General features: G+C 39.1%; 1 protein-coding gene across 1 annotated transcript; it reads right to left on the reverse strand.

The window, feature by feature from the left end:
* Positions 1–6431: 6431 nt before the first annotated feature.
* LOC108273031 (zinc finger protein 850) lies at positions 6432–26977 on the reverse strand. Its single transcript, XM_053683991.1, has 4 exons — positions 26856–26977; positions 19624–22391; positions 13727–13730; positions 6432–7707 (listed from the first exon to the last, which is right to left on the reverse strand). The coding sequence occupies exons 1-4, from the start codon at positions 26922–26924 to the stop codon at positions 6727–6729; spliced, it is 3822 nt and encodes a 1273-aa protein (XP_053539966.1). The 5' UTR covers positions 26925–26977; the 3' UTR covers positions 6432–6726.
* Positions 26978–27509: the final 532 nt, after the last annotated feature.

The raw sequence follows: 27509 nt of genomic DNA on the forward strand, positions 1-27509 counted from the left end.
GCTGGCCTCCCTGTCAAACTGAGCGATCAGGGAGAAGGGCATTAGACTGCGAGGTGACCAAAAACTGGATGGTCACTCTGACAGAGCTCCAGCGTGTCTCTGTGGAGAGAGGAGAACCTTCCAGAAGAACAGTCTGGAGGAAACCAGGCATGACTCATCACCTGGCCAATACCACCCCTACAGTGAAGCATGGTGGTGGCAGCATCATGCTGTGGGGATGTTTTTAAGCTGCAGGAAATGGGGGACTAGTCAGGATCGAGAGAAATATGAATGCAGCAATGTATAGAGACATCCTTGATGAAAACCTGCTCCAGAGCGCTCTGGACCTCAGACTGGGGTGAAAGTTCATCTTCCATCAAGACAACAACCCTAAGCACACAGCCAAGATAACAAAGGAGTGGCTACAGGACAACTCTGTGAATGTCCTTGAGTGGCCAGCCAGAGACCAGACTTGAACCCAATTGAACATCTCTAGAGAGATCTGAAAATGGCTGTGCACTGACGCTCCCATCCAACCTGATGTAGCTTGAGAGGTCCTGCAAAGAAGAATGGGAGAAACTGCCCAAAAACAGGTGTGCCAAGCTTGTAGTATCATACTCAAAAAGACTTGAGGCTGTAATTGGTGCCAAAGGTGCTTCAACAAAGTATTGAGCAAAGGCTGTGAATACTTATGTACATGTGTTTTTGTTTTATTTTGTTTTGTTTTTAAAGAAATTTGCAATGATTTCAAACAAACTTCTTTCACGTTCTCATTATAGGGTATTGTTTCTAGAATTTTGAGTAAAATAATGAATTTAATCCATTTTGGAATAAGGCTGTAACATAACAAAATGTGGAAAAAGTGAAGCGTTGTGAAGACTTTCTGGATGCACTGTAACTAACCCCTGAAATGCCATCCTCACATTATCCATTTAAAAAAAAAAAAAAAAAAAAAAAAAAAAAGATCTCTGGCTCTTACACCTCTACTCTGTGCAGTTTGGTTTTCTAGAACTCAATTAAAAATATTTCTTGCATTGTAGCACTACTTGTATTGTTCTCTGCTTGATGTATCGCTTTGCTTGTATTCCCTCGTTTGTAAGTCACTTTGGATAAAAGCGTGTGCTAAATGAATAAATGTAGGTACGCATTCAAATTTTGTCTAACAGTGTGATTCTATAATGTGACCAAGTATAGAAACCCTGCTCTATGTAAATTTATTTATTTTATTTTTGGGGGGGTTATTTGAGTGTCAATGGCTCTCTACTAAGTGGAAAAGATCCTGAGCAATGTAGTCCTGAAGGTTGTGGAAAAGCCAACTCATCACTACCAGACATCTTCGCTAGAGGCCTTCCACAGTGTGATCCTGCATTTTGCCTCAAAGAATATGGTTTTCCCTTTCCTTGGAATGTTTTGCAGGTACTAGACTTTGATATATTCTGTAACATCTTAAACGCATATGCATAAGTGGCTACTTGCTTTCAATTAGATCACATTTTAACTTTTCTTTTATTTTATCTTATTCATTTATTGCAGGTTGTACCTTGCCGATGTGCATTACAACTAAAATCCAGACCGTGAACAGGCGGCATCATCAGTGGGACAAGCGATGTACGAGCTCGTTTTCCCAAAGTCCAAGAAGGGTGAATGTATGGCAAAGCCAGTTAAAACAGCAGCTTCATGCAGTATGTTTAAAAAAAAACTTGTTTTTTTTAAATCTATATTTTATTTACACACACGTGCATATTTCCCATGTTACAAAAACAGCCTTCTTCTATCTGTTTCTGATGCAAAAAAAAACTAGTTCATGCATTCATGACCAACACTGAATTATTGAAATGCACTGCTAGGTGGTTGTCCTGCATCCTCAATAAATAAGCTACAGTTGTTTATTCAATACAGCTGCTAGAGTGCTTACCAGATCACTAAAATATGAACATATTACCTGAATTTGATCACCTCTACACTGGTAACCTGTTAAGTTCCGTATCGATTGTAAAATGCTGCTACTCGCCTATAAAGCCCTAAACGGCCAAGTTCCTTTGTAATTAACCAATCTTCCTACATGATACAAACCCTCACGCTCTTTAAGGCTGTAAAACTATGGACTTTTGATAATACTGAGAATATCAAAGTCTACTAAAGGAGGTACAGCTCTTTCACACTTGGCTCCTAACTCTGGAATAGACTTCCCGATAATGTTTGGGGTTCAGACACACTGTCAGTTTAAATCTAGATTAAAAACACATTACTTTTGCCTGGCAATCACATAATGCATCTCATAACCTTGTACTCCAGTCATGTCTGATAAAATGATAAATGCACATAGTCTTCTCTGCCTGAAACACAACAAACTGCAGCCATGCTAATCCTTCATTTGTTTCCTCTTCCTACATTGGGATACCCATCCCAAGGTAATCAGTGAATGTGCTAGGTCCAACAAAGAACCAGCCTCTATGAAGATTCCAGATGACTCTATCCTGGGATAGTGGTGGGCCTGACCCGTTTTGCTCTCCAGACCAGCCTGGACTGTCCTGGTGCCCTGCTTCTGGAGTTCTCATCGTTTGGAGGCCATTCACTTGATGAGGATGGCCCCCTATGGACACCCTGGGGATACACTTGGAGCAGCCATAGTCCCAGCAAGCTGGAATTGGAATAGATGAGAGCTCCATCCAGAGGTAGGACATCCGAAACAGATCAGGCAGGTCCGGAGAGCAGAAAGGATCAGGATCTCTAGTATCTCCTTAAAATTGTGTGTGGATAGGCAGAAGGAGAGAGGGAGAGAAAAGATTATTAGGACTGTGCTTACCATAATAGAAAGTCTATTCAGGGTAGGCTTGAGTAAACAAATACGTTTTAAGCCTAGACTTAAACACTAATTGGAAGACTGTTCCATGACTGTGGGGCTCTATAAGAGAAAGCTCTTCCCCCTGCTGTAGCCTTCGCTATTCGAGGTACCGTCAGATAGCCTGCATCTTTTGATCTAAGTAGGCGTGGCAGATCATAGAAAACCAAAAGGTTGCTTAGATGCTGTGGCGTGAAACCGTTTAGTGCTTTATAAGTTAATAATAGTATTTTATAATCAATGCGAGATCACTGGGAGCCAATGCAGTGTTGATAAAATCGGGGTGATGTGGTCGTATCTTCAGGTTCTAGTTAGGACTCTAGCAGCTGCATTCTGGACTAAGTAGAGTTTGTTTATGCTCCTACTGGAACATCCAGACAGTAAGGCATTACAGTAATCTAGTCTAGAGGTGACAAAAACATGAACTAATATTTCTGCATCATGTAGTGACAATATATTTCTTATCTTAGAAATGTTTCTGAGATGAAAGAAGGCTATCCTAATAATATTATCTACATGAGCATCAAATGACTCATGGTCACAAACTCGCCAGTCCTGGTCAATAGCCAGAGGAAATTGACTAATACTATTTAGACGGCCACCCCATACTTGCCCTTTTCTTAAAAAGTACTTTGTTTAGTCCCATTAGAGAGTAACACTTAATTATAGTAACATTATTTCTAGTCAGAGGTCATGAACACTAAAATCTACAGAGATAGACCAGTACTATCGGAGTTAAAATTAGCTTTATATAATCATGCCATAGTTTCCTATGCACACATGAACTAGAGGAAATATTACAATAACCAGAGGTTTAGACTTCATCCTATTTAGATTTAGTCAATAAAATAGACTAAACAGAAATTCCTTATCGACCCTGTACACGCTAAGTACACTTAACTTACGGCCAAGTTGTTAGTCTGGACTCTAACATCTCAGTTGGCGTGCCCCAATGCTCCACCTAAACCTGGATTTTAGCCTGTACTAACCTGGTCGCTGATTTGTGGTAAAAATTACTTAACGTAACCTACTAGAGACAATCATTTCAGAATAAGTCAGAATATAATCAAGTCTAACAATTTATGTAACCAGACATGAACACACCCAAATACAATACTGCTACTACTACTACAAATAAGAAGAAGAAGAAGAAAGAAAGAAAGAATTACTTTCAGCATTACATTTCCAATCAAATTCAAACCATAATAAAAAATAAAAATACAACAACATAGGAAAGTCAAAACTTGTATACCTTGTATAGAAAACTACACAGAGAAATTGTGCAGGAGATCAGTCTACAGATTCCCTGAATCTTTGGAAAGCTCTCCCCTAAATACCCAGATGCTCTGTGGGTCCACCAAATGGTGGTGTTTGTGATTATATTTTGATGTTTGTGGAAGGATGTACCTTATTTACATAGAGGTAATTTGAGTGAGGGACCCTGGGAGGGTATGCCTTTAAAGGCATGGAATATTTTTATTTGAGCTGCCGTTGAGGGAATGAGACCATATTTTCCAGACACACTGAGAACTTTTATATGATAGCAAACATGTATAGTAAACATCTTATTCACATTAAAATGTGTTATGTAATGCATATAGACCTTGGGTGTGTTTAAGGTGATCGTGACACAGGGAGAGAAGGGTGTGGTGAGAGAAATAGGAAACAATGTAGTGAGGATCTTCCAGTCTCCACTCAACATGATGTGCTATCTCAGGTGAAGATGCTAACTCTATGGGAGAGAGATTGAGTATTGATTCCCATGAGAGTCCTTTCTCAGAGAGCAGTTCTCTCCAGGTTCAGACATCTTGGCACCAGCCTTACACCAATGCAAACTTTTTTGAGGCCATTAACAACCTCGCAGCCATCATAGAAAACTTTGAAGTGCATTCAGAATTTTTGTAATTCTGAAATAGAGTAAATGGACCACCTTTTTTCAATTCTTTATACAGTTCCATTTTCTGGTATGACGTATAATTTGGCACAAAAAAAAAAAAAAAAAATCGATTAATTGGTTAACTCCATTCATTAGAAACAATAACACTTGGTATAATAATGGAAGATGGTTATACTCAGTTTGTGTTAAATAACTTCTTTATTTTAGGGAAGTGTTATGCATAAACCCAAGTGCCTTAAATATAGACCATTGTTATGTTATAAAGCATTGTTATAAAGCATATGCACTAGGTTCGCCATCTTGCCGGATCCCCCGGCTACAAATGTAAGTAGCTCTTATCTTTGTTGTAATTCTCAAATCATTACTTAGGGTTAGCAATTTTAAATTGACATTCTATATACGGTTTGTTTGAATCCAACAACGTGTGTTAATGAATTGTTTAATGATTTTTAAAATCCACTAGCTTGCCTATGATCTTGCTTGCTTATTATGGCAGAAATTAGTTTGATTAAGCTAACAAATTTAAGTGGCATACTCTCTAACAAGAGAAGCTTAAAAAAAAGAACTTTTTGAACTGTGGGGAAACCTTAAATGTTCATTTGTGAACCGATTAAAAGTGTATTGACAACTCAGTAGAGTTCCTTTTTTAACCTGTTTTAGACATCCTTACCATATTATTATTATTATTATTATTATTCCCATTTCACAACAGACAACACCATGGTTGTCCATAAAATGTTTAATACATAAATAAAATCTGAGCACAATACACCACTGAAGAGACTTACAAAAACAACGGAATATTGTCCTTTTTTTTTTTTTTTTTTTTTTTTAAAGAGACAAAGAAAAAAAAAAAAAACAATCCTCTATTTTCTTTCTACACTTAACAGAATGTAACTGATTATTTATAATATTATTTTCTAAGTATGTCTAAAACAAGATAACTCATTCCACAAAAAAAAGTATTGGAACAGCAAGACCAATTCTGTTGTTTTCACTATACATTAAAGATATTTAAGTTTGACATAAAAAGATGACTATGAGAGTACAGATCTGAGTTTCTGCTTTTATTACTTGATATTTAAATCTATGGTGTGTTACACAACTTAGAACATGGCACCTTTTAATTGAACCCATTTATTATTCAATGAATCAAAATTATTGGAACAAGTGACTGGTAGGTGGTTCCTTCTGGCAAGGTAGGATCTATAACATTGAATGTTTCGAGAATTATGAGCTTTGAATGTCTACTCTTGGTCTGAGCCTTAGGCTTTTCCTTGTTAAAAAGGATAGGCCAACACAGAGAAAATCAAGCCATTCTGAAACTGAGAAAAGAAGGAAAATCTATCAGAGCCATTGCACAAGCATTAGGTATAGCGATTACAACAATTTTGGGGAAAAGAAAAAAAAAAAAAAAAAAATGGAACAGGTCAGCCAAGGAAAACAACAGCACCTAATGACAAACATTGCAAACCCAAAAACAACAGTTAGTTACATCAATAACGTTCACAAGGAAGGGGTGAAGGTATCACAATCCACCAATTGAGGAAGAGTTCAAGTGCAGAAATATAGAGGCCATACCACAACACACAAACCACTCATCAGCAGTAAGAATCAGAGGATCAGATTGGAATTCGTAAAGAAATACAGAAATGAGCCACAAAAGTGACATTTTAGAAAACAACTAGCTCGCATTTATTAAAAAAAAAAAAAAAAAAAAAAAAAAAAAAAAAAAAAAAAAAAAAGGTTGCTATATTTATGATACAATGCCTCTGTTATGGTGATGTTTGCTCATGTTAGAGGGAGATGTCAGAGACGTGTGTCTCACTCAGAGGTCTGGATTGGTTGATTAAAGTGGGCATTCCCACTGGTTAAATATGTGTATTCCATGCTTGGTATTAGTGTTTCGGGGGAAAACAGGAAAACATAAAATCATGAATCCTTCTAAAAACCCAGCAAGAAAGTCCCATGCAGCAGAATACTACAGTCCATGACAAGTAATATAATGTTATAGTTTTGTCCGAATGTCCTTTGACCTCCCTTTGAAAAAATTCACGTCAAGATCTGACGGCTTTATGTTAGAGCACTTGTGTGTCCTTAAAGAACTTGAATGAGTATAGCTCCGTCCACATTGTCCACAGAGGTACAGCTTCTGTCCTGTATGACTTTGCTGGTGTCTGCGGAAGGTACTCTGGTCACGAAAACTTTTCCCACACTGTCCACAGTGATACGGCTTCTCTCCTGTGTGAATGCGTTTGTGCTGCTGGAGATTACTCTCTTGACTAAAACTCTTCCCACACTGTCCACAGTGATACGGCTTCTCTCCTGTGTGAATGCGCTGATGTGTCTGAAGATGAATCTCTTGACTAAAACTCTTCCCACACTGTCCACATTGATATGGCTTCTCTCCTGTGTGAATGCGCTGGTGTATTTGGAGAGTACTCTGGCAAGTAAAACTCTTCCTACACTGTACACAGTGATACGGCTTCTCTCCCGTGTGATTGCGCTGATGTATTTGGAGATTTCTCTGGGAAGTAAAACTCTTCTCACACTGTCCACAGTGATACGGCTTCTCTCCTGTGTGACTGCGCTGGTGTATTCGGAGATTACTCTGACGAGTAAAACTCTTCCCACACTGGGGGCAGTAATATGGCTTCTCTCCTGTGTGAATACGTTGGTGACATTTGAGAGTAGTCCCACAAATAAAGCTCTTCCCACACTGTCCACAGTGATACGGCTTCTCTCCTGTGTGAATGCGCTGGTGTATTCGGAGAGTACTCTGACGAGTAAAACTCTTCCCACACTGTGAGCAGTAATATGGCTTCTCTCCCGTGTGGATGCGCTCATGCCGTTGGAGATTACTCTGGCAAGTAAAACTCCTCTCACACTGTCCACAGTGATATGGCTTCTCCCCTGTGTGGATACACTCGTGCTTTTGGAGATCACCATTCTTAGTAAAACTCTTCCCACAATCTGAGCATTGGTACATCTGGAAAACAAAATTATACAAGATGCTTAAATAATTTAAGATTTTGTTCCCATGTATGTATGGAATTGTTTTTGGAAACGTCTCCTACAATACTGTAATACGGCTTGGCCACACAATCACCCACCTTTAATGGCTGTAACAGCTTTGTAATTTTAGATTTGTCACGTAATTCAATTGATTGCAGTCCAATTTTACTAATGCCAAAACCAGGCTGAGTTCCCCCACCCAAAAAAATAAATACATTTGCAATGCAACCTGGATTGTTTCTTTTGCAGATAACTGGATAATTAGTGAAAATGTCTTGCATTTCACAAATGCAAAGGGGGGGGGGGGGGGGGGGTAATCTGATTTTTTTAATCTGCTGACTCACACATTATTCTTTTGTTTTTGTCTGTGGAAGTAAAATGGACTGGAATAAATGGCATCCATTCAGCACTCTTGTCTGAAATTGTGGATATTATCCATAAGTGGCAGAAAGTTTACAGCACTCTGGTCCTACAGCTCACATTATGGACATAAATTTGTGCCAATACAAAACAAATAAATCTACCATTTTGCAAACAAACACAATCTGCTTTGCAAAGGAAAACTCGACCCTCAAACAAAGCGATAAGCAAATACAGACTGGAATTTTACAGAAAACGCAGAGGTGTAACAAAAATGTCCTGTGTTTCACAAACATATATACATAAAAATATTAACCTACATCATATTTCACAAATGAATACAATCCATTCTAAAAATCTTTGAGAAAATATACCCAGCATTTGTAATGGTAATGTGGCTGGTTGTCTAGATGTAGAAATAACATTTTTACACACAAAAAAGGAAAGGTTTCATTAGTCATTAACTGATAAAGAACCTCACCTGTTCCCCTCTCATTTTGATGGTTGTATCCCGGGTGTAATGTAATGCAATGCGTGTTGTAATGCTTCGCTCGAGAGACTAGTAAAAATTAACCAATAGCACCATCTGTTGGTTTGGAAGAGGACGTTACCCAGCTGCATTTGTGAGAAAACCAAAGCCAGGAAAAAGATTCATGTTTCTCACAATCATAACAGGCATTTGTTGGGATTTTTTTTAATGAAATATGATGTAGGCTCATACATATATAAATATATATAGATTGTTTGGAAACCTAAGTCTTTAACATTAGAATCATATTGCAATCATTTTATAGATGTATCTGAAACAACACTGACACCAAACATTGGAACAATATGGTGTATTTTTGTTAATTTCTACAAAACTATAAACATGTGCATAAATATTCTGTTCCACCACAAAAACAAAGTCTTCTGAACAAAACCTTAATAAGACCCTATTTTCAACCACATCTATTACTGAGTATTTTAATTAAAGTATAACTCACTCATGTATAACCAAAGTATAAGTTGTGAAAGATCATCAACAAGTTATAATCAATGAAATGATTTAATCCATTAAAGCTTATGCTTAAAGATGATGACCAAATGTTAATCAGTATACTGGTACCTGTTCATGATGGGAACAAATGTAATATTTCTGGAATATAACCTTTATTTAAAAAGAGAGCTGGTTGTACCACACCACCATAAAAAAACAATGTAAGAACAGAGGCCCAAGCCTTAGAATTAATTAATTAATGGTGGTGAATAAATAAATTAATGGACTGAATAAATACATAAATAAACCCCGCCTGATGAGATGAGTGTTTTAGAATTGTATAAAAGCATGTATCGAGGATAAGTAAGGGAGTTGATCTGCAGACCAGCGTGGCTTTGTTGTGCAAATAATATAGTCTATCTTTTCACATCAAATCCCCAATGCTCTTAGAGAGTTCTTTGCTGAAGAAGAATCCATGACACTATCTAACAGTGTTACACATTTCCGTCTAATGTCTTTTGGTTTTCTAATCTGCTAATTGTTTCAGAATTTACAGCAGAAACATGCAATGAAATCAGTTCCTTTATTAATAATCTGAAGACCACATAAAGTGTAAGTCCTGACCTGAAGTCTTCTGCTTATTGTATATAGTGTTGTAAACGTTACTTAATTATAAATAAGTTCTCAGAGTTTAAAAGCTAAAAGAGAAATCAGACACATGACTAAACTTTACCTCTGAGCCAGTAGCAGCATGAGTCTGTGGAGATTTTCCTAAAGAGCGGCGTCTGGACTCTGATTTCATTATAAGAGGTGTAAAGAATCAGGACCCTGGAAGAATAATACAGAGATTCATGACTCCAGAATCTCCACTAACCTGTTAACCGAGCAGCTTAGGTGGTAAGTTTCAGATGAACTCACCTTTAGTGATGTTACGCAGAGTATCAGATATCCGAAACCCGTGTGGAGAAAGAGAGCTTCTTTCTTCGTTCTTTTTCTTCTTGTTTTAATGGCGGTTGGCAAACCAACTGAAGGTGCATTACCGCCACCTACTGAACTGGAGTGTGGGCAGCAGATTAGCAGGGGAAAAAACACTATATACTACTTATTCATACTAGGTTACTAAAGTCTTTCACTTATCCCACTATTTTTTACATAGTTCATTAGGGGACGGTACATTTTTACAGATTTTTTCCCCCCAGCAAGTTCTTTAGTGTCATGTTTTTCTTTCCAATTTGCATCTCTAGTCCAGTTCTTTCCTGCTCATATCTTTTGCAGTCGAACAGAATGTGTTTTACCGTCTCTTGTGTATTGCAGTGTGTGTAGTTTAGAAAAATATATACCTTGTGGTTTTGAAATTAATAGTTTAAATCCCCATTCATTTGCCCACTGTTCTACTTTCCCTATTGCATATTGCATTTTATTTCTTAAATATTCTACATTTCAACCCCTAACCCATATTACCCCATCATCCGCATAAAGCGACTTACCTATATTTCCTCCAACCTGATCAAATATGTCATTAATCATAATATTAAACAGTATTGGGCTACATACTCTGCCTTGCAGGGTACAATTTTCCACTACATATCTATTTGAATATTCTGCACCTACTCTAACTTCTATTGTTCTTCTGTTCCGCAAGTCTAATACCCAATTATACATCTTACCATTTATTCCTAATTTGCCTAGCTTAAATAGAAGTCCATCCTTCCAAAGCATACCATATGCTTTTTCAACATCAAAAAAATACAGCAATTACATTTTCTTTGTTAGTTTGGGCTTTCCTAACTTCTGACTCTAGGCATAATACAGAATCCATCGTCCCCCTCCCTTTACGAAATCCTGACTGATGCAATGAGAAAAGATCTTTACTTTTTATGTAATGGTCTAATCTATCAGTAATCATCACCTCTATAGTTCTCCCTAACTGTGACATTAATGCTATGGGTCTATAGCTTGCAGGATCTGACAGGTCTTTGCCAGGTGTGAGTATTGGCACTATAACTGCCTGTTTCCATACTAGTGGGATGTTTCCTGTATTCCATACCATATTGAACAGTCTTAATACTACACTGAGTGTAGTATTAACAGCAGGCTGTTGCATTTCTCACCATTTCTAGTTATTTTAAGACATTTTACTTCTAGTACTTTTGCCCCGAAACATTATTTTTTTATTTGTTCCTCTGTAACACCTGTAGGTATCCCTGAGATGACTCCACGAACCCATTTTTTATACCCAATCAACGAAAATCTAACTCTCTTGCCATCTATTTTATTCAGTTGCATGGCTTTCCCTTGCTGGACTTTATTTCTACAAATAATCAATAGCGATCCACTTCTCAATATTTTAGCACTTTTGACCTTACCCAGTAGTTTGTCTATCGATTTTGTTAGCTGAACTGGATTCCACTCACCAAACATTGTCCCTTCTTGATATAAAAACTTGAGAGAAAAAAAAAACCCTAACGCCACCCTAGACTGGTTTTTGCTGGTTTAAGCTGGATGTACCTGGTTTAAGCAGGTCTACCAGCCTGGCCACGTTGGTGTTCAGATGGTTTTAAATGATGGTCAGCTTTTTTCCCCCATCAAGCTGGTGTTCAACTTGTCTATTTACTAATTAGATTGTTTTATTAGTTCTATCTACAGATAAGGTTAATTACAGGGGTAGTCAGGCAGGCTTGGTAGCATAGCATAACTACTTAATTCAGTTGTTCATAATCTAAATTATATCGGAAAAATTCTACAACAAAATGATTAAACTGGATGCACAAATAAATTAGAACATATAATCTGTAGCATGCTGTGAATCATACCAGATTAAAATATTGTCTGAACAAATATATTCACCATAAATTGTTTGACCAAATATAGTCAGCTTTTTTTATTTAAAAAAATTCAGTATTCAATAGACTTGTACACAAATCACAAGTGAAACAGACATAGTCTTTATATAATAATAAATAACAACATTAGTATCACATGTGAATGTGAAGTAATTTCAGAACTAACCCCATCCATCATTTTGTCTATTTCTGTTTAATGTGATTCTGTCAAATGTAATGAATTCTTACATTTTATTTTCAATTAACTTAAATTGTAACTTGCCTACCCCGCTTAAACTTTTCATTTTATATCTCTTTTTCACCCCTGTAGTCCTATACCTATAAGTTTATTTTTCTTTGACTCCCATTCAGCAGACAATTTTAGAGATGCATATAAAAAATGCTGGACTGACTGATACTTAACACTAACCCCCAGATTTAACACTAACCCCCAGTATGCCTTGTCCACTCCTGGCAAGTTTGAATTGGGATGTTTCAATGGAAAAAAAAAACATGGTTAATTACAGTAGCAGACATCTGAATGTGTGCGTGTGTGCGCGCGTGCGTGCGTGCGTGTGTGTGTCATTAGAGTGGCGGGTGGGGTGTTGTGGGCAGTGAGAAGAGAGAACACACTGAATGTCAGAAAGAAACAGAGCAACTTACACTACACCTAAGATCTGCACTGTGTGACACACCTATAATTACTGCCCCCCTCCTCATCAACATACATTCACTAAACCTCCCACAACCATACATCTACACATACCCCACAAACCCACTCATGCCACCACACTTTCCTCACCACTCACTCACTAATACCCCCCACATCCACTCATACACCAGACACTCACTTAATCCCCCAATCCCACCCGTACACATTGCCCATGATACTTTAATCCTGCTCATACTAGTTTGGAATGTCACAAATAAACATCTTGTCTGAAGACATTATAATGAAACATTTATGCTTGATTCTGTTTATTGAAATCAAATGGAGAGGGGACTGACTGTCACTAACGTTTTATAGGTGGCACAAAACCAGAGTTTTGAGTAAGTGGAAATGTGGGCTGTCTCAGTTCCCTCTTCTGCTGAAAATGATATGATGTTCTGTATATCACCCTGACATCCATTTGTTAATCTTAAACAACTTTCGCTTCTTCTCTGAGAGACGTCCTCTTTGGGGCTGGATCTCGGAGAGATGTCCTCTGCGGTGCTGGAACGCGGAGAGACATCCTCTGCGGGACCGGACAGTGGGACAGCTTCCTCGGCGGGACGAGACAGCAGAACCACTTCCTCAGTGGCACAGGACAGTGGGGTGGTTTCCTCAGCAGCTGGGGCCCTGAGGTCGCCTTGTTGACGAGTGGTTACCTTGTTGAAACCACTTCAGGATTTCAGTCTGCTGCAGCCTGATGTCGTTCACCACCACATGCAGCACAACAGCTCCAATGCTCTCGTCATCCTTCAGGATCACGGGTACCTGCACAGCATCATCGAGAACACCAGCACTAGAAAAACAGTGGGTTGAAGTGACGCAGACATTCTGAACAATGGAGTCTCCGATGATCACGGCATTAGGTTTGGTCTCGCGGAGATGAGTGAAGAAGTTCCTGGTGGAGAATTAGAAGACTGGGGGAGAGGTCCTCTCCCGGGGTCTGGCCCGCGCCTTCCGCTGCTGGTGCATCCAGGTTCCTGGGTGCATGGCCCCTGTGCAGAGAAACACACAGGGTAGAGGTGGGGGAGTTATTGTACCAAGCTGTAAGCTTACCTTGTACTTGTGAACGTCAGTGGGAGATGTCTCAAGCAGGGCTCTCTGCTTGCGCAGCTGGGCCTACTTTTCTAGCAGGTCACAGATCTGCTTCTCCAAGGTCTCCAACTCCAACTCCAACATGTACAACTCGAATGCATCCTCACCTGCACCCAAAGGTAGACCAACATCAGACATTCACCATTGTGAGCAGCAGTGGATGAGTGGGAAGAAATGTAAACAAGACTAGCAGTAGCCAGCTAGAACGATGGTAACAGTCTACAAGCTGGTATCGGATGTTCGTGATATTTGATGAAAACTAGTGATATCGCAATGTTCTGAAAAATAGCCTCAGCGATATGTTCATACATTATAATAGTGAGGAGTGGTAGGTTTAATGATTGATTTTAAAAAAAAAATACGAAAAAAAAGTTAGTATCAACTCGAGTAGATCCTTCCTGTGCAGCTCCTTCCGGTCAATATTCAGAACATAGAGTAGTCCAAGCAGTATAGGAAGAGCATTATGAACATATTTTAGCTCTGAAACAGCAATCTCCCCTTCCAGTATCACAGCAACATTCAGGTCATCAGCTGGGAAGTAACCATCATGTCTGGTATCCTCACTCTCAGTCAAGCCTCTGGTATCTGATAGCCTCACGATCCATTTGACCTGGGCGAGTGTACAGGCGGTCAACACATGTGCATTATGACAACTTGCACTACTCTTCCTGGCCTACAAAAGTCAGTGCAGAGCAGTAAAGCAGTGCTTTTGGTGTGAAGGATGCCAACCAAGAAGAATCACAACAACACGAACAATGCTTGGGCAATCTCACCACAATTAACACCCATCTCCAAATCCGTTAAGCCAAACACTTTAAGGCTAGAATTATACACATGCAGGTACTTTATAACCTGCAGTCATTTCTGTCTTTTTCCGTTTATTCCATTTTTTCCTTCAACTAATTTGAGAGTCAACGGCCTTGGGTCACTGTTGCCACCATGTGGAACAACTAAATAGTGCAAAAGAATTAAATGCGCATGTGCAACCTGCGTGCACAAAGTACGCACAGTTAGAAAAACTGGGCGGTGTGCGTACAGTACGTGCATACTCTGCTGATGGCAACATTATAGTTACACATACTGTACACTGTTCCTAGTGTACACGTAAAAAGTGAAGCATACGTTCAGCTTCAGGATGCCAACCTTAACTCCCTTATGACTTCCACATCAGTTGGCTAAGGGGACAAGAAAATACAGAGAGAAAAGACCAAGAGGACATCATTCATTGTACTTCTACACACTAGGGGGAAAAATACTGCTACTGAGATAAATAAATAAAAACAATATTTACCCTCTTATTTCACATATGTAAAAATAAATAAATAAAGTTGCTTGGATTCTCCCTCATGAAATAAGTTAGGCCTTATAGAACTCCTGCCCTCCTCTTCTGATTAGAGCTCTGCCAAGAAATTACATCATTGTTATTTATTTTATATATAAATAGAAATAAAAGAACACAGTAAAGAAAATATAAAGAACCAAGATTAGACCCAGATGCACAAAAAGGCCAAGTTAATTAAGGACAGTCTTGTCCAGAAACAAAAGTACATTTCAGTGATCCCACAATGCCATCCATGATCACAGTAACATGATAAGAATCTTCTGTAAAAATGATACCATCATTTGGGTTGATAAACAACCCAATTGCTTGGTTAAAATTAACAACCCAACTTGATGGGTTTGTTTAGCCCAAAATACATTTTGTATAATATTTGCCCAGCTGTTGGGCTAAAGATAACCCAATTTCGGTTGTTTTTAACCTAGAGTTTTTTTTTTTTTATATATATAATGTAGGTGGGTTACATCTAAAATGTTTATCTGCTTACATTTGAATAATGCATTATTAGACAGTATTAGATACCTACTGTACATAACTCATTAGCATCCTTCCTGAACTGAATCTAATTATTATTTTGAACAGAAATACTAATGTATAGTGAATTTTGCCTGGATTTTTCAGAGTCTGTGTTAAGTTCCAAAGACTCAAAGCTATGTAAAAGAATAGATGAAGTCACATCCACATGAACACCGGTTTGAGTAATGTGAGCCTGATTCAAGATGAAGCAACTCTTATGGCTGTCTGATCATCTTTAATAGTCAACATCATGTGAGAAGGTACACATGCTTTCAAAGACACCTTTTACTATATGTGTATTGTCTGGAATAGAAATGTACCACATATTAATGCACCAATAATGACATAAGTAAACAATATTGATGATAAGATACACTACTAACTTTATCAAATAAAGCTAGATCTTAACATTATCTAATGGACAAATCTTCAATGTGGAACAAATAACATGCTTACTTAATACTTTTAGGCTCATTTTGAGAAAAATGAATCATTAGTAAACCTTGTAGAAAGAAAATGAATAAATAAAAATAACTGTCGCACCTGTATTGATTTAACAGAAGAATAATATTTATAGTTAAATTTATTTATAGATGTGTTTGTAACCTCTACAGATTGGACCCCAGTGTTATGCTGTCAATCATCAGAGAGATCTATGAGACTGTCTCTGCTCACTGTGTGTCCAGTCTGTTGAGTTCAACTATTAAAGTAATAGAAATTTCAGTAATAAATAAAAATATAGCTGTAAGCAGCAAATGGCGGATTCCTCCTCAAGAGTGCGGACTATTAAAATTGACATGCTAGAGAAATGTATCTCACAGATACAACATTTTGATGCATTTGGATCAGTGGCAGATGTTCATTTTTGTGGTTTTCCACAAATAATCATTTTAGAGAAAAATCCAAAGTCAGTGAGAATTTTCGAGAATTACTTTGTGCTTCTACAAAGCTACTTCAACATTATTTTGAATTCATTTCTGCTACTATAACTATAAAATATTCTAAACGTATCAAACATTTTACTTAAGCAAAACGTTTTTAAAAAAGTCGGATTTTCTTTATCTTTTAGTATTATTTGTCATGCATCAATTGCGAATAGCAAAAGGGCAATTTATAACAACTACCAAACATCTTGCTTAGTAAATGGAGATTATTCGTAATAATATATATTTGTGAATATGAGATTTTTTAATGAAGGCACAAGACTTCTGTTTGAATTTTAAACTGGAGTACTGCGCATACACCTAATTTTGCCAGTAACCGTTGATTTCCAACAGACAGATGGACGATGAGGAAAAGGTAAGCGTTATAAATCTCTTCATCAGAAAATTTTCCACTTGTAAATTTTAATGTCACTCTAGGTGTGGAATGTGTTGTTTTTTTGTCTTTCAAAATTAATTTTATAATTAAATGCCCTGTTTTGTTAATTTGCGCACAACCGAGAGACTTGTGAGGCGGCTGCTGCATCAATTTTTGAATATTAGACGAATTAATATTTAATATCAATATCAAAGACAATTAATATTTAACATAGAAACAGATACTCACATATATTAACCAGTTTAAAGGACAAAGAAGACATCAGGCCCATGAGTGCAGAGAGGCAAGGGTCCAAGTTTATTGTTGCATGAGATCCACACAGTTGAGACGTCCCATGGGTGATACGGTTTTCTTAGGGTCGGGATGACCCAGACACCAATATGTTTAGAGATAACTGTCCGCAAAACACCATTATGTATGCCAATTGGCACTGTTGAGTGACCTTGTTCGCAGTTCCCAGAGACCCTTATCACACAGGTGCAGCTTGGCTCCTTATAGTTTGTCTTGTTTCACTCTTTAAAACTAACCTGACTTTTTCTTTGTCACTCCTGACTGGATTTTTACTGAGAAAGGATTCTCCACACTTTCAAACATACCATCTCTAGATTAGGAGTAAGTTTTATGTTTGTTCTGCATTTCTTTTTCATAGGGCTTGCATGTGGATTACCCTATAATAGTTTTTTTTTCATGAAACAGAATAATTTCTGTTTTCTGCATATACACCAGGCCTATGTGTGTGTGTGTCTCTTAGTTGACCTTCTGCCAGCATGCAGACATACTCCACCTACACTCTGGGGCCTGCCACACTAATCAAATACATGTATTGTTATGCCCCTGCGCAATTGCTTATCTGTGTGTGTTTTGTCTTAGGTGAACGTCAGTCCAGTGAATTGTCAATAAAATTACAAACTACTCATACTAGGTCTCCCTCATGTTTATTTCATGTCTATTTTATTTCCAACACTGAGAAAGGATTTGAAAGGATTAAATTATAAGATCTTGACCATGGTCGTTGGGACCTACTCACTATATTCTAGAAACATACCACAAGCTATAACGTCACCACAATGAATATGGGAATCACAAGGCTACATGCCTGGAATGATATTTGGTATGTCACTGTGACTAATATGGTCCGGTATGGTTACTTCTTTACAACATACCAGTTTGGTCAATGAAACATACACACTTTGTTCCAACAACATAGAACTATAACGTCGGCACAACAAATACAGGAATCACAAAGTTACATCACTGGAAAATAGTCTGGCACGTCATTGTATGAATATGGTCTGATCACATCTTCACAACTTAACTGTTAGCTGGGGTAGTATCAATGTGCCAAATTTCAAAACTTTTTAACGTTCAGACCGTGAGTTATTGGGCACTTGAAGGAAATAAGGAGAAAAAAAATTATAATAATAAATATAATAATAATAATAATAATAATAATAATAATAATAAGAGAAAGAAGATTAATACTATGTTTCCTCCTGATGTAGGAACTTTAAAATCCTATTTAAAACTGTTGTTATATTTATGAGACAATGCCTCTGTGTTATGGTGATGTTTGCTCATGTTAGAGGGAGATGTCAGAGTCATGCGTCTCCCTCAGAGGTCTGGATTGGTCGATTAAAGTGGGCATTCTCACCGGGTAAATGTGTATTCCAAGCTTGGTAGTGTAGCATTTGCAGAAAAGCAGGAAAACAAAATAGAATCATGAATTCTGATCAAACCCAGAGTAAGCAATAAAGGTCAGTGCTACAGAATACTACAGTCTATGGCAAATAATATAATGGTTTTATGCCAGAATGTCTCTTTACCGCACTTCAAAAAATGAAAATTAAAAACATGCATCTTAATTTGACATCCACATGTCGAGATCTGATGGCTTTATGTTACAGCACATGTAGCCTCCTTAAAACTCTTCCCACACTGTCCACAGTACATTTTACATTTATTCACTTAGCAGACACTTTTATCCAAAGCAACTTACAAATGAGAAAGATACAAGCAAAGCGATATCAAGCAGAGAACAATACAATAAGTGCTACCATATGAGATATATTAATTGAATTCCAGAAGAAACAAAGTGCAGAGTAGAGGTGTAAGTGCATTTTTATTTTATTTTTTTATGAGTTTGTTAGGTGTTCATTGAAGAAGTGCGTATTTAATTGTTTTTTGAAGATGGTGAGAGATTCTGCGGTCCGGATTGAGATTGGAAGTGCATTCCACCACTGAGGAACAGTTAGTGTGAAGGTTTTGGAAAGGCACCTTGCACCACGCTGAGTTGGAACTGCTAAACGTCGGTCGCTAATCGATCGCAGATTGAGAGGGGACGTAGGCCTTCAGGAGAGAGTTGAGGTAGGGGGCGCTGTTCCTGACAAGGTCTTGTAGGTGAGCATCAAGGCCTTGAACTTGATGTGGGCAGCTACAGGAAGCCAGTGGAGGGAGATGAAGAGGGGTGTGACATGGGTTCTCTTGGACTGGTTGAAGACGAGGCGCGCTGCAGCATTCTGAGTCATCTCAAGGGGTTTGATGGAGCTGGCTGAGAGGCCTGAAAGCAGTGAGTTGCAGTAGTCCAATTTAGAGATAAGAGCCTGGACTAATATCTGTGTAGCCTGTTTGGTGAGGTAGGGTCGGATTTTCTTGATGTTGTAAAGGATGAACCTACAGGACCTTGCAGTTGCTGAGATATGGTCTGCAAAGGTCAAGCCATCATTAAGAATGTAGAACAGTAATACGGCTACTCTCCTATGTGAATGCGCTGGTGAAGTTTGAGAGTACCCTGGAGAGTAAAACTCTTCCCACACTGTCCACAGTGATACGGCTTTACTCCTGTGTGAATGCGCTGGTGTATTTGGAGACTATTCTGACTAGTAAAACTCTTCCCACACTGTCCACAGTGATACGGCTTTACTCCTGTGTGAATGCGCTGGTGTATTTGGAGACTTTTCTGACTAGTAAAACTCTTCCCACACTGTCCACAGTGATCCAGCTTCTCTCCTGTGTGAATGCGCTCGTGCTGCCGGAGAGTACTCTTTTGACTAAAATTCTTCTCACACTGCGAGCAGTGATACGGCTTCTCTCCTGTGTGAATGCGCTCGTGCTGCCGGAGAGTACTCTTTCGAATAAAACTCTTCCCACACTGCGAGCAGTGGTACGGCTTTACTCCTGTGTGAATGCGCTGGTGACTGTTCAAAATACTCAGACAAATAAAACTCTTATCACACTGTTCACAGTGATATGGCTTCTCTCCTGTGTGAATGCGCTGATGTGTTTGAACATAACTCTCTTGACTAAAACTCTTCCCACACTGTCCACAGTGATACGGCTTTACGCCTGTGTGAATGCGCTGGTGTACTTTGAGAGTACTCTGACAAGTAAAACTCTTCCCACACTGGGGGCAGTGATACGGCCTCTCTCCTGTGTGAATACGCTCGTGCTGCTGGAGACTTCTCTTTTGACTAAAACTCTTCCCACACTGCGAGCAGTGATACGGCTTTACTCCTGTGTGAATGAGCTGATGAAGGTTGAGACTACTCAGACAACTAAAACTTTTCCCACACTGTCCACAGTGATGAGGCTTCTCTCCTGTGTGAATACGCTCGTGCTGCTGGAGATGACTCTTTCGACTAAAACTCTTCCCACACTGCGAGCAGTGATACAGCTTCTCTCCTGTGTGAATGCGCTGGTGACAATTGAGAGTACCCTGGCGACTAAAACTCTTCCCACACTGTCCACAGTGATACGGCTTTACGCCTGTGTGAATGTGCTCGTGTATTTGGAGACTATTCTGACTAGTAAAACTCTTCCCACACTGTCCACAGTGATATGGCCTCTCTCCTGTGTGAATACGCTGGTGTATTTGGAGACTATTCTGACTAGTAAAACTCTTCCCACACTGTCCACAGTGATACGGCTTTACTCCTGTGTGAATGCGCTGGTGTATTTGGAGACTTTTCTGACTAGTAAAACTCTTCCCACACTGTCCACAGTGATCCAGCTTCTCTCCTGTGTGAATGCGCTCGTGCTGCCGGAGAGTACTCTTTTGACTAAAATTCTTCTCACACTGCGAGCAGTGATACGGCTTCTCTCCTGTGTGAATGCGCTCGTGCTGCCGGAGAGTACTCTTTCGAATAAAACTCTTCCCACACTGCGAGCAGTGGTACGGCTTTACTCCTGTGTGAATGCGCTGGTGACTGTTCAAAATACTCAGACAAATAAAACTCTTATCACACTGTTCACAGTGATATGGCTTCTCTCCTGTGTGAATGCGCTGATGTGTTTGAACATAACTCTCTTGACTAAAACTCTTCCCACACTGTCCACAGTGATACGGCTTTACGCCTGTGTGAATGCGCTGGTGTACTTTGAGAGTACTCTGACAAGTAAAACTCTTCCCACACTGGGGGCAGTGATACGGCCTCTCTCCTGTGTGAATACGCTCGTGCTGCTGGAGACTTCTCTTTTGACTAAAACTCTTCCCACACTGCGAGCAGTGATACGGCTTTACTCCTGTGTGAATGAGCTGATGAAGGTTGAGACTACTCAGACAACTAAAACTTTTCCCACACTGTCCACAGTGATGAGGCTTCTCTCCTGTGTGAATACGCTCGTGCTGCTGGAGATGACTCTTTCGACTAAAACTCTTCCCACACTGCGAGCAGTGATACGGCTTTACGCCTGTGTGAATGTGCTCGTGTATTTGGAGACTATTCTGACTAGTAAAACTCTTCCCACACTGTCCACAGTGATATGGCCTCTCTCCTGTGTGAATACGCTGGTGTATTTGGAGACTATTCTGACTAGTAAAACTCTTCCCACACTGTCCACAGTGATACGGCTTTACCACTGTGTGAATGCGCTGGTGTATTTGGAGACTATTCTGACTAGTAAAACTCTTCCCACACTGTCCACAGTGATCCAGCTTCTCTCCTGTGTGAATGTGCTGGTGTATTTGGAGACTATTCTGACTAGTAAAACTCTTCCCACACTGTCTACAGTGATACGGCTTCTCTCCTGTGTGAATGCGTTTGTGCTGCTGGAGATTACTCTCTTGACTAAAACTCTTCCCACACTGAGAGCAGTGATACGGCTTCTCTCCTGTGTGAATGCGCTGGTGACGTTTGAGATTACCCTGGAGAGTAAAACTCTTCCCACACTGTCCACAGTGATACGGCTTTACGCCTGTGTGAATGCGCTCGTGTATTTGGAGACTATTCTGACTAGTAAAACTCTTCCCACACTGTCCACAGTGATACGGCTTCTCTCCTGTGTGAATGCGTTTGTGCTGCTGGAGATTACTCTCTTGACTAAAACTCTTCCCACACTGTCCACAGTGATACGGCTTCTCTCCTGTGTGAATGCGCTGGTGTATTTGGAGATGACTCTGACGAGTAAAACTCTTCCCACACTGTGAGCAGTAATATGGCTTCTCTCCCGTGTGGATGCGCTCATGCCGTTGGAGATCACCACTCTTAGTAAAACTCTTCCCACAATCTGAGCAGTGGTACATCTGGAAAACATAAAATTATACAAGATGCTTAAATAATTTTAGATTTTGTTCCCATGTATTTGTGGGATTGTTTTTGGAAACGTCTCCTACAATGCTGTAATACAATACTGTAATCTGTTTATACAATTTAGATACTGGCCATACAAAGATGACCTTGCTCTGGGCGTCAATGTTTTTTCAAGCTGAAGCACTGAATGCGTTTTGACTCTGGAAAATTAAGATGGAACTTTGTTTCCAATAGGGATGCAGTGAAATTAAAATTCTTGGCCTTTTTGCTTATTCACCCGAACAGGCTTTTTTTTGTTGCTATTTTCGGCCGTATAATTTCGGTTGCCGGACATTCGGTGCATCCTTAGTTTCCAAATACAACAGATTACAGTATTTTTGTAATCTACACACTTTCACTGTTCAAATAAATCTGACTATCATGTGGGTGTGAAGTTATAGCTCATAGCACATACATGTTTCTTAAAATCCCATTACATTGCATCCCTGGGGACTTGTATGGTGGTCATTAGGTTTGTGTTATATCAATCAGTCCCTACAGGATTTTGCTGACTTTTTTTGTAACTCTTGCAGTCAAAAATGATTCATTTCACTGAGCTTTTTTTTTCCCCTTTCAAATTTTGCTGAAGCTGAGGGTGAAGGTGATGGACTAAACCCTATTGAGCATCTGTGAGGCATCCTCAAACGGAAGGTGGAGGAGCACAAGGTCTCTAACATCCACCAGCTCCGTGATGTCGCCATGGAGGAGTGGAAGAAAACCCAGTTTGGGTTTTTTAAAACCATGCTTCCCGTTTCGTTCAACATTTGGTTTCTGGCCGTTATACAGAGAGGATCTCTACTGCTGTCTTTTGGATATAGAATTTAATCATTTGAATCATGGGTAAGTGTGTTATATTACCTATTTATCTGTGACTTGTGTGTTTTACCTCTCCTTTTCTCTGGCTTTATCTTTCATACATCTCAGCTTCTGGCTATGTGAGTGTGTGTGTGTGTGTGTGTGTGTGTGTGTGTGTGTGTGTGTGTGTGTGTTGTAGACCTATAGATAGCTCCCTGCTTTTGTCTCATTCCCTTCCTTTTTTGGTGGTCCATTGGCTGCTTAATACTGTATGTCATTTTAGCTGTTAGTAACCAGGTGCACATGGTGAATTTCCCTTTTCTTACATGCCTCTCTATGTTTCCTAATATGCAGCTCACAACGCAGGATTTGGTTTCCTTTTCGCTGCACTGGAGGGACTGGAGGGCTTTGATCTCAACACTAGATACCAGCTGTCCCACTTATTTGCGGACCTCGCTCTTTTAGTTGATGTCCTACGCACGCCCTCTACGACTTCCACTTTCCCTCCTCCTCTACGGTATCGGTTGAGCCCAGCTGCTACCCTTGTTGATGCTTCTACTCAGACTGGTCCCGTTGTCAATACTCCTCTGTTTTCTGCCGATGACTATGAGGCAATAGATTCCCCCAGCACTGCCTATTCTGATGATCCACTGAGCCCAATTCCCTCTCCAGGGCACACTCCCCACCATCCGCCTTTTTCTCCCTCTTATTCTCCTAACAGTCCCTCTTACTCTCCAACCAGCCCCCCTTATTCCCAATAAATGTGGTGATACCTCTTACCCTTTGCGTCCTGTGGTTATTTCCTTCCTTTCTTTAATTGGCATACCAAATTATTTACAACAGACTCCAGTGGCAACTTGTGAAGCTCTGGTGAACTCCATGCCCAAGAGGGTTAAGGCAGTGCTGGAAAATAATGGTGGCCACAAAAATATTGACACTTTGGGCCCAATTTGGACATTTTCACTTAGGGGTGTACTCACTTTTGTTGCCAGCGGTTTAGACATTACTGGCTGTGTGTTGAGTTATTTTGAGGGGACAGCAAATTTACACTGTTACACAAGCTGTACACTCACTACTTTACATTGTAGCAAAGTGTCATTTCTTCAGTGTTGTCACATGAAAAGATATAATCAAATATTTACAAATATTGTTAGGAAATGTTAGGAAACCCAAGTCTTTAACATTAGAATCATATTGCAGTCATTTATAGATGTATCTGAAATAACACTGATGCCAAACATTGGAACAATATTGTGTATTTTTGTTATTTTCTACAAAACTATAAATATGTTCATAAATATTCTGTTCCACCCCAAAAACAAAGTCTTCTGAACAAAACCTTAATAAGACCCAATTTTAACCCACATCTATTATGGAATATTTTAATCAAAGTATAATTCACTCATGTATAACAAAGTATAAGGCGTGAAAGATTATCAACAAGTTACAATCAATGATGCTTAAAGAGTTTAACCAACTGTTAATCAGTCCAAATATAAACTTTCTGGAATGTTATCTTTATTTTGCAGTATATTTTTGCCTCTTCAATCTACACTGGCCCTGCTAACTCACAAATTTAAACTAAAAACTTAATTAAGCTATCTGATTTGTTCTTGGGAGAAATAACACAGCAGAACTCCCAAATACTGCATTCAGATGGTTTATTTAGCAGTCAGTAAACAAACAGAACTGGTCCCAGGGACACATGCCACATGAAAATGTAGCTTGCACCAAAGTACCTTCGGTTCAAATTCTCTTTATATACATTCCGTCATGGCACCATATCTAGTTTTAATCAATCATACACAATTCCCTTTTGGGTGTGTCCTTACCACAATCTTCCACACATATCCCAGTTACATAATCTCCCATTATTTCTAATGGGCCACAAGTTTTTCCACTTAATGCAGCCGTGGATTACCCATTATCTTTTTTTGGTCTATTTCTCCTTCTGCGAACGTCACCATTTGTGTCATTGCACTAAAGGGCCAACATGTTTTTCTACCATTGTGTTTACTCCTTATTTATTAAATATGGACAGATAGACAAATGGATGGAGGGATGGAAATTGACTCATTTATGTACATAGCCAGCAAATTATTGCAGTTGTTATAATCTGCGTTCATATAAGTGAAGGCATTACACCAACATCTCTCTTCTGTGGGTGAGTCATGGGTGGGTGAATTTCTTCCGAACCTGTGCGGTGTACTCATGGCCTCTCATGTACACACTCCCTTCCCATGCCAGGGGCCCCACCACTCCCCCGACTTACACACACACATAGAATGCACAAATCTGTTCACTTTAACACTGAATTTCAGCTGGGGTTTTTTTCCATGTCAGATGAGGTTTAATTTTTTTATATTTCATTACTCTAAATTTCTACATAACTTTCCTACATAATTTCCAACAATTTAAAAAGAGAGCTGGCCGTACAATGTAAGGCAAGGGGCCCAAGTCTTAGAATGAATTAATGTTGGTGAATAAATTAATTAATGGACTGAATAAATAAATATATAAACCCACCTGATGAGATGAGTGTTTTAGAATTGTGTAAAAGCATGTATGGAGGTGTGGAACCAATTTTAGTCCACTATCTTAACACTATTAGAACTTATCATAGAATTGTGTACTTACATTCAACAGCTCATCGAATAAGAAAGAAAACACAAAGAACCAGTGAGTGAGGAAAAGCAAGGGTCCAAATTTATCATTCCACCACACGAGATCCACACAGTTGAGACATTCCAAGAGTGATCTAAAAACCCCAGAAATGAGGCTCCCCTATTTATACAGTCCTTCTTTCTTAGTTCCCACCCCTGGTTGTTTTCCCCGACAACAATATCTCTGCGTTGTGGGTTAGTTCCAAAGCCATTATGTCAATAGAAGTGTGTTTTTTTTCTCCCATTATCTCCTGGTTTCTGTGAATTCTGTAATCCAGTCCCTAACTCTATTTTCATTCACACCCCTATGTTTATGTGTGTTTATGCTTCTTTTGTTTACTAAATCATTCACCGGACCAGCTCTTCTTTGTTTCTTTCTACAGCTGAACATCAACTCCTTCTCCGTCCCCTTCAAGATTTGGGCTTTGACATGAATACTCGCATTTAGCTTGCACACCTCTCTGCGGATTTGGCCCTCTTGGTTGAGGTTCTCGGCACTCCCTCCGACCTTTCTGGGTTTCCACCATCCCTGAGATACAGGATCAGTCCAGCTAAGGTGTATGCGGATGTTTCCACTCAAACTGATAAGTAAGGGAGTTGATCTGCAGACCAGCACGGCTTTGTTGTGTGAATAATAAAGTCTATCTTTTCACATCAAGACCCCGAGACTCTTAGAGACCTTTTTGCTGAAGAAGAATTCACGACACTATCTAACAAGTGTTACACATTTCCGTCTAATGTCTTTTGGTTTGCTAATCTGCTAAATGTTTCAGAATTTACAAGAGAAACATGCAATGAAATCAGTTCCTTTATTAATAATCTGAAGACCACATAAAGTGTGAGTCCTGACCTGAAGTCTTCTGCCTGTTGTATATAGTGTTGTAAAGGTTACTTAATTATAAATAAGTTCTCAGAGTTTTAAAACTAAAAGAGAAAATCAGACACATGGGTAAACTTTACCTTTGAGACAGTAGCAGCAGGAGTCTGTGGAGATTTTCCTAAAGAGCAGCGTCCGGACTCTGATTTCATTATAAGAGGTGTAAAGAATCAGGACACTGGAATGATCGTGGACTAAAAAAAATCCCACAATGCAACACAAGAACCTTGGGGTATAGACAGAGGCCGGAGCTAACCCCAAATGGGAGGGACTTTAGCGCCAGGGCAATTTCCCCATTTCAAAATACATGTTGTAGTCATGGCTTTTTAAAAAATAAACAAATAAATAAATTATGCTCATATTTCTTTAAACCTTATTATTATTACCTAGAGATTATAATAATTATAAAACAATTTGAGCGAATATTTTAAGTGAATGAAGCGTTCATCGTTCACACGTTTATGAATGATTTTAAAGAACCGATTCTTTGAATCGCTAAATACAGATTTCATAACACACGTGCTTTGCGCCACCTACTGTCGTAAATATGTAACCGACATAAACACACTAAGCTTCATTATCTTTTTTTTTTTTTTTAATGTCACGATTTCATAGCCTATAAATCATAAAGAAACCAATGTAAAGAGATGGATAAATGAAAGGGGGGATTTAAGAAAAAATAAAATTTGTTACAAATTATTTGAGCTGCATTGAAGTGTGGGATAAACAATTAAACA

Source organism: Ictalurus punctatus, chromosome 12 (genome assembly GCF_001660625.3).
Source record: "Ictalurus punctatus breed USDA103 chromosome 12, Coco_2.0, whole genome shotgun sequence".
Classification (NCBI taxonomy): Eukaryota; Metazoa; Chordata; class Actinopteri; order Siluriformes; family Ictaluridae; genus Ictalurus; species Ictalurus punctatus.

Coding starts and splice junctions, on each gene's coding strand:
- LOC108273031 (XM_053683991.1), bottom strand. CDS start 26,924: ATGAAATCAGAGTCCGGACGCTGCTCTTTAGGAAAATCTCCACAGACT. Junction 22,392..26,855: donor CTGCTGCTACTGTCTCAAAG/GTAAAGTTTACC, acceptor TATGTTTTCCAG/ATGTACCACTGCTCAGATTG.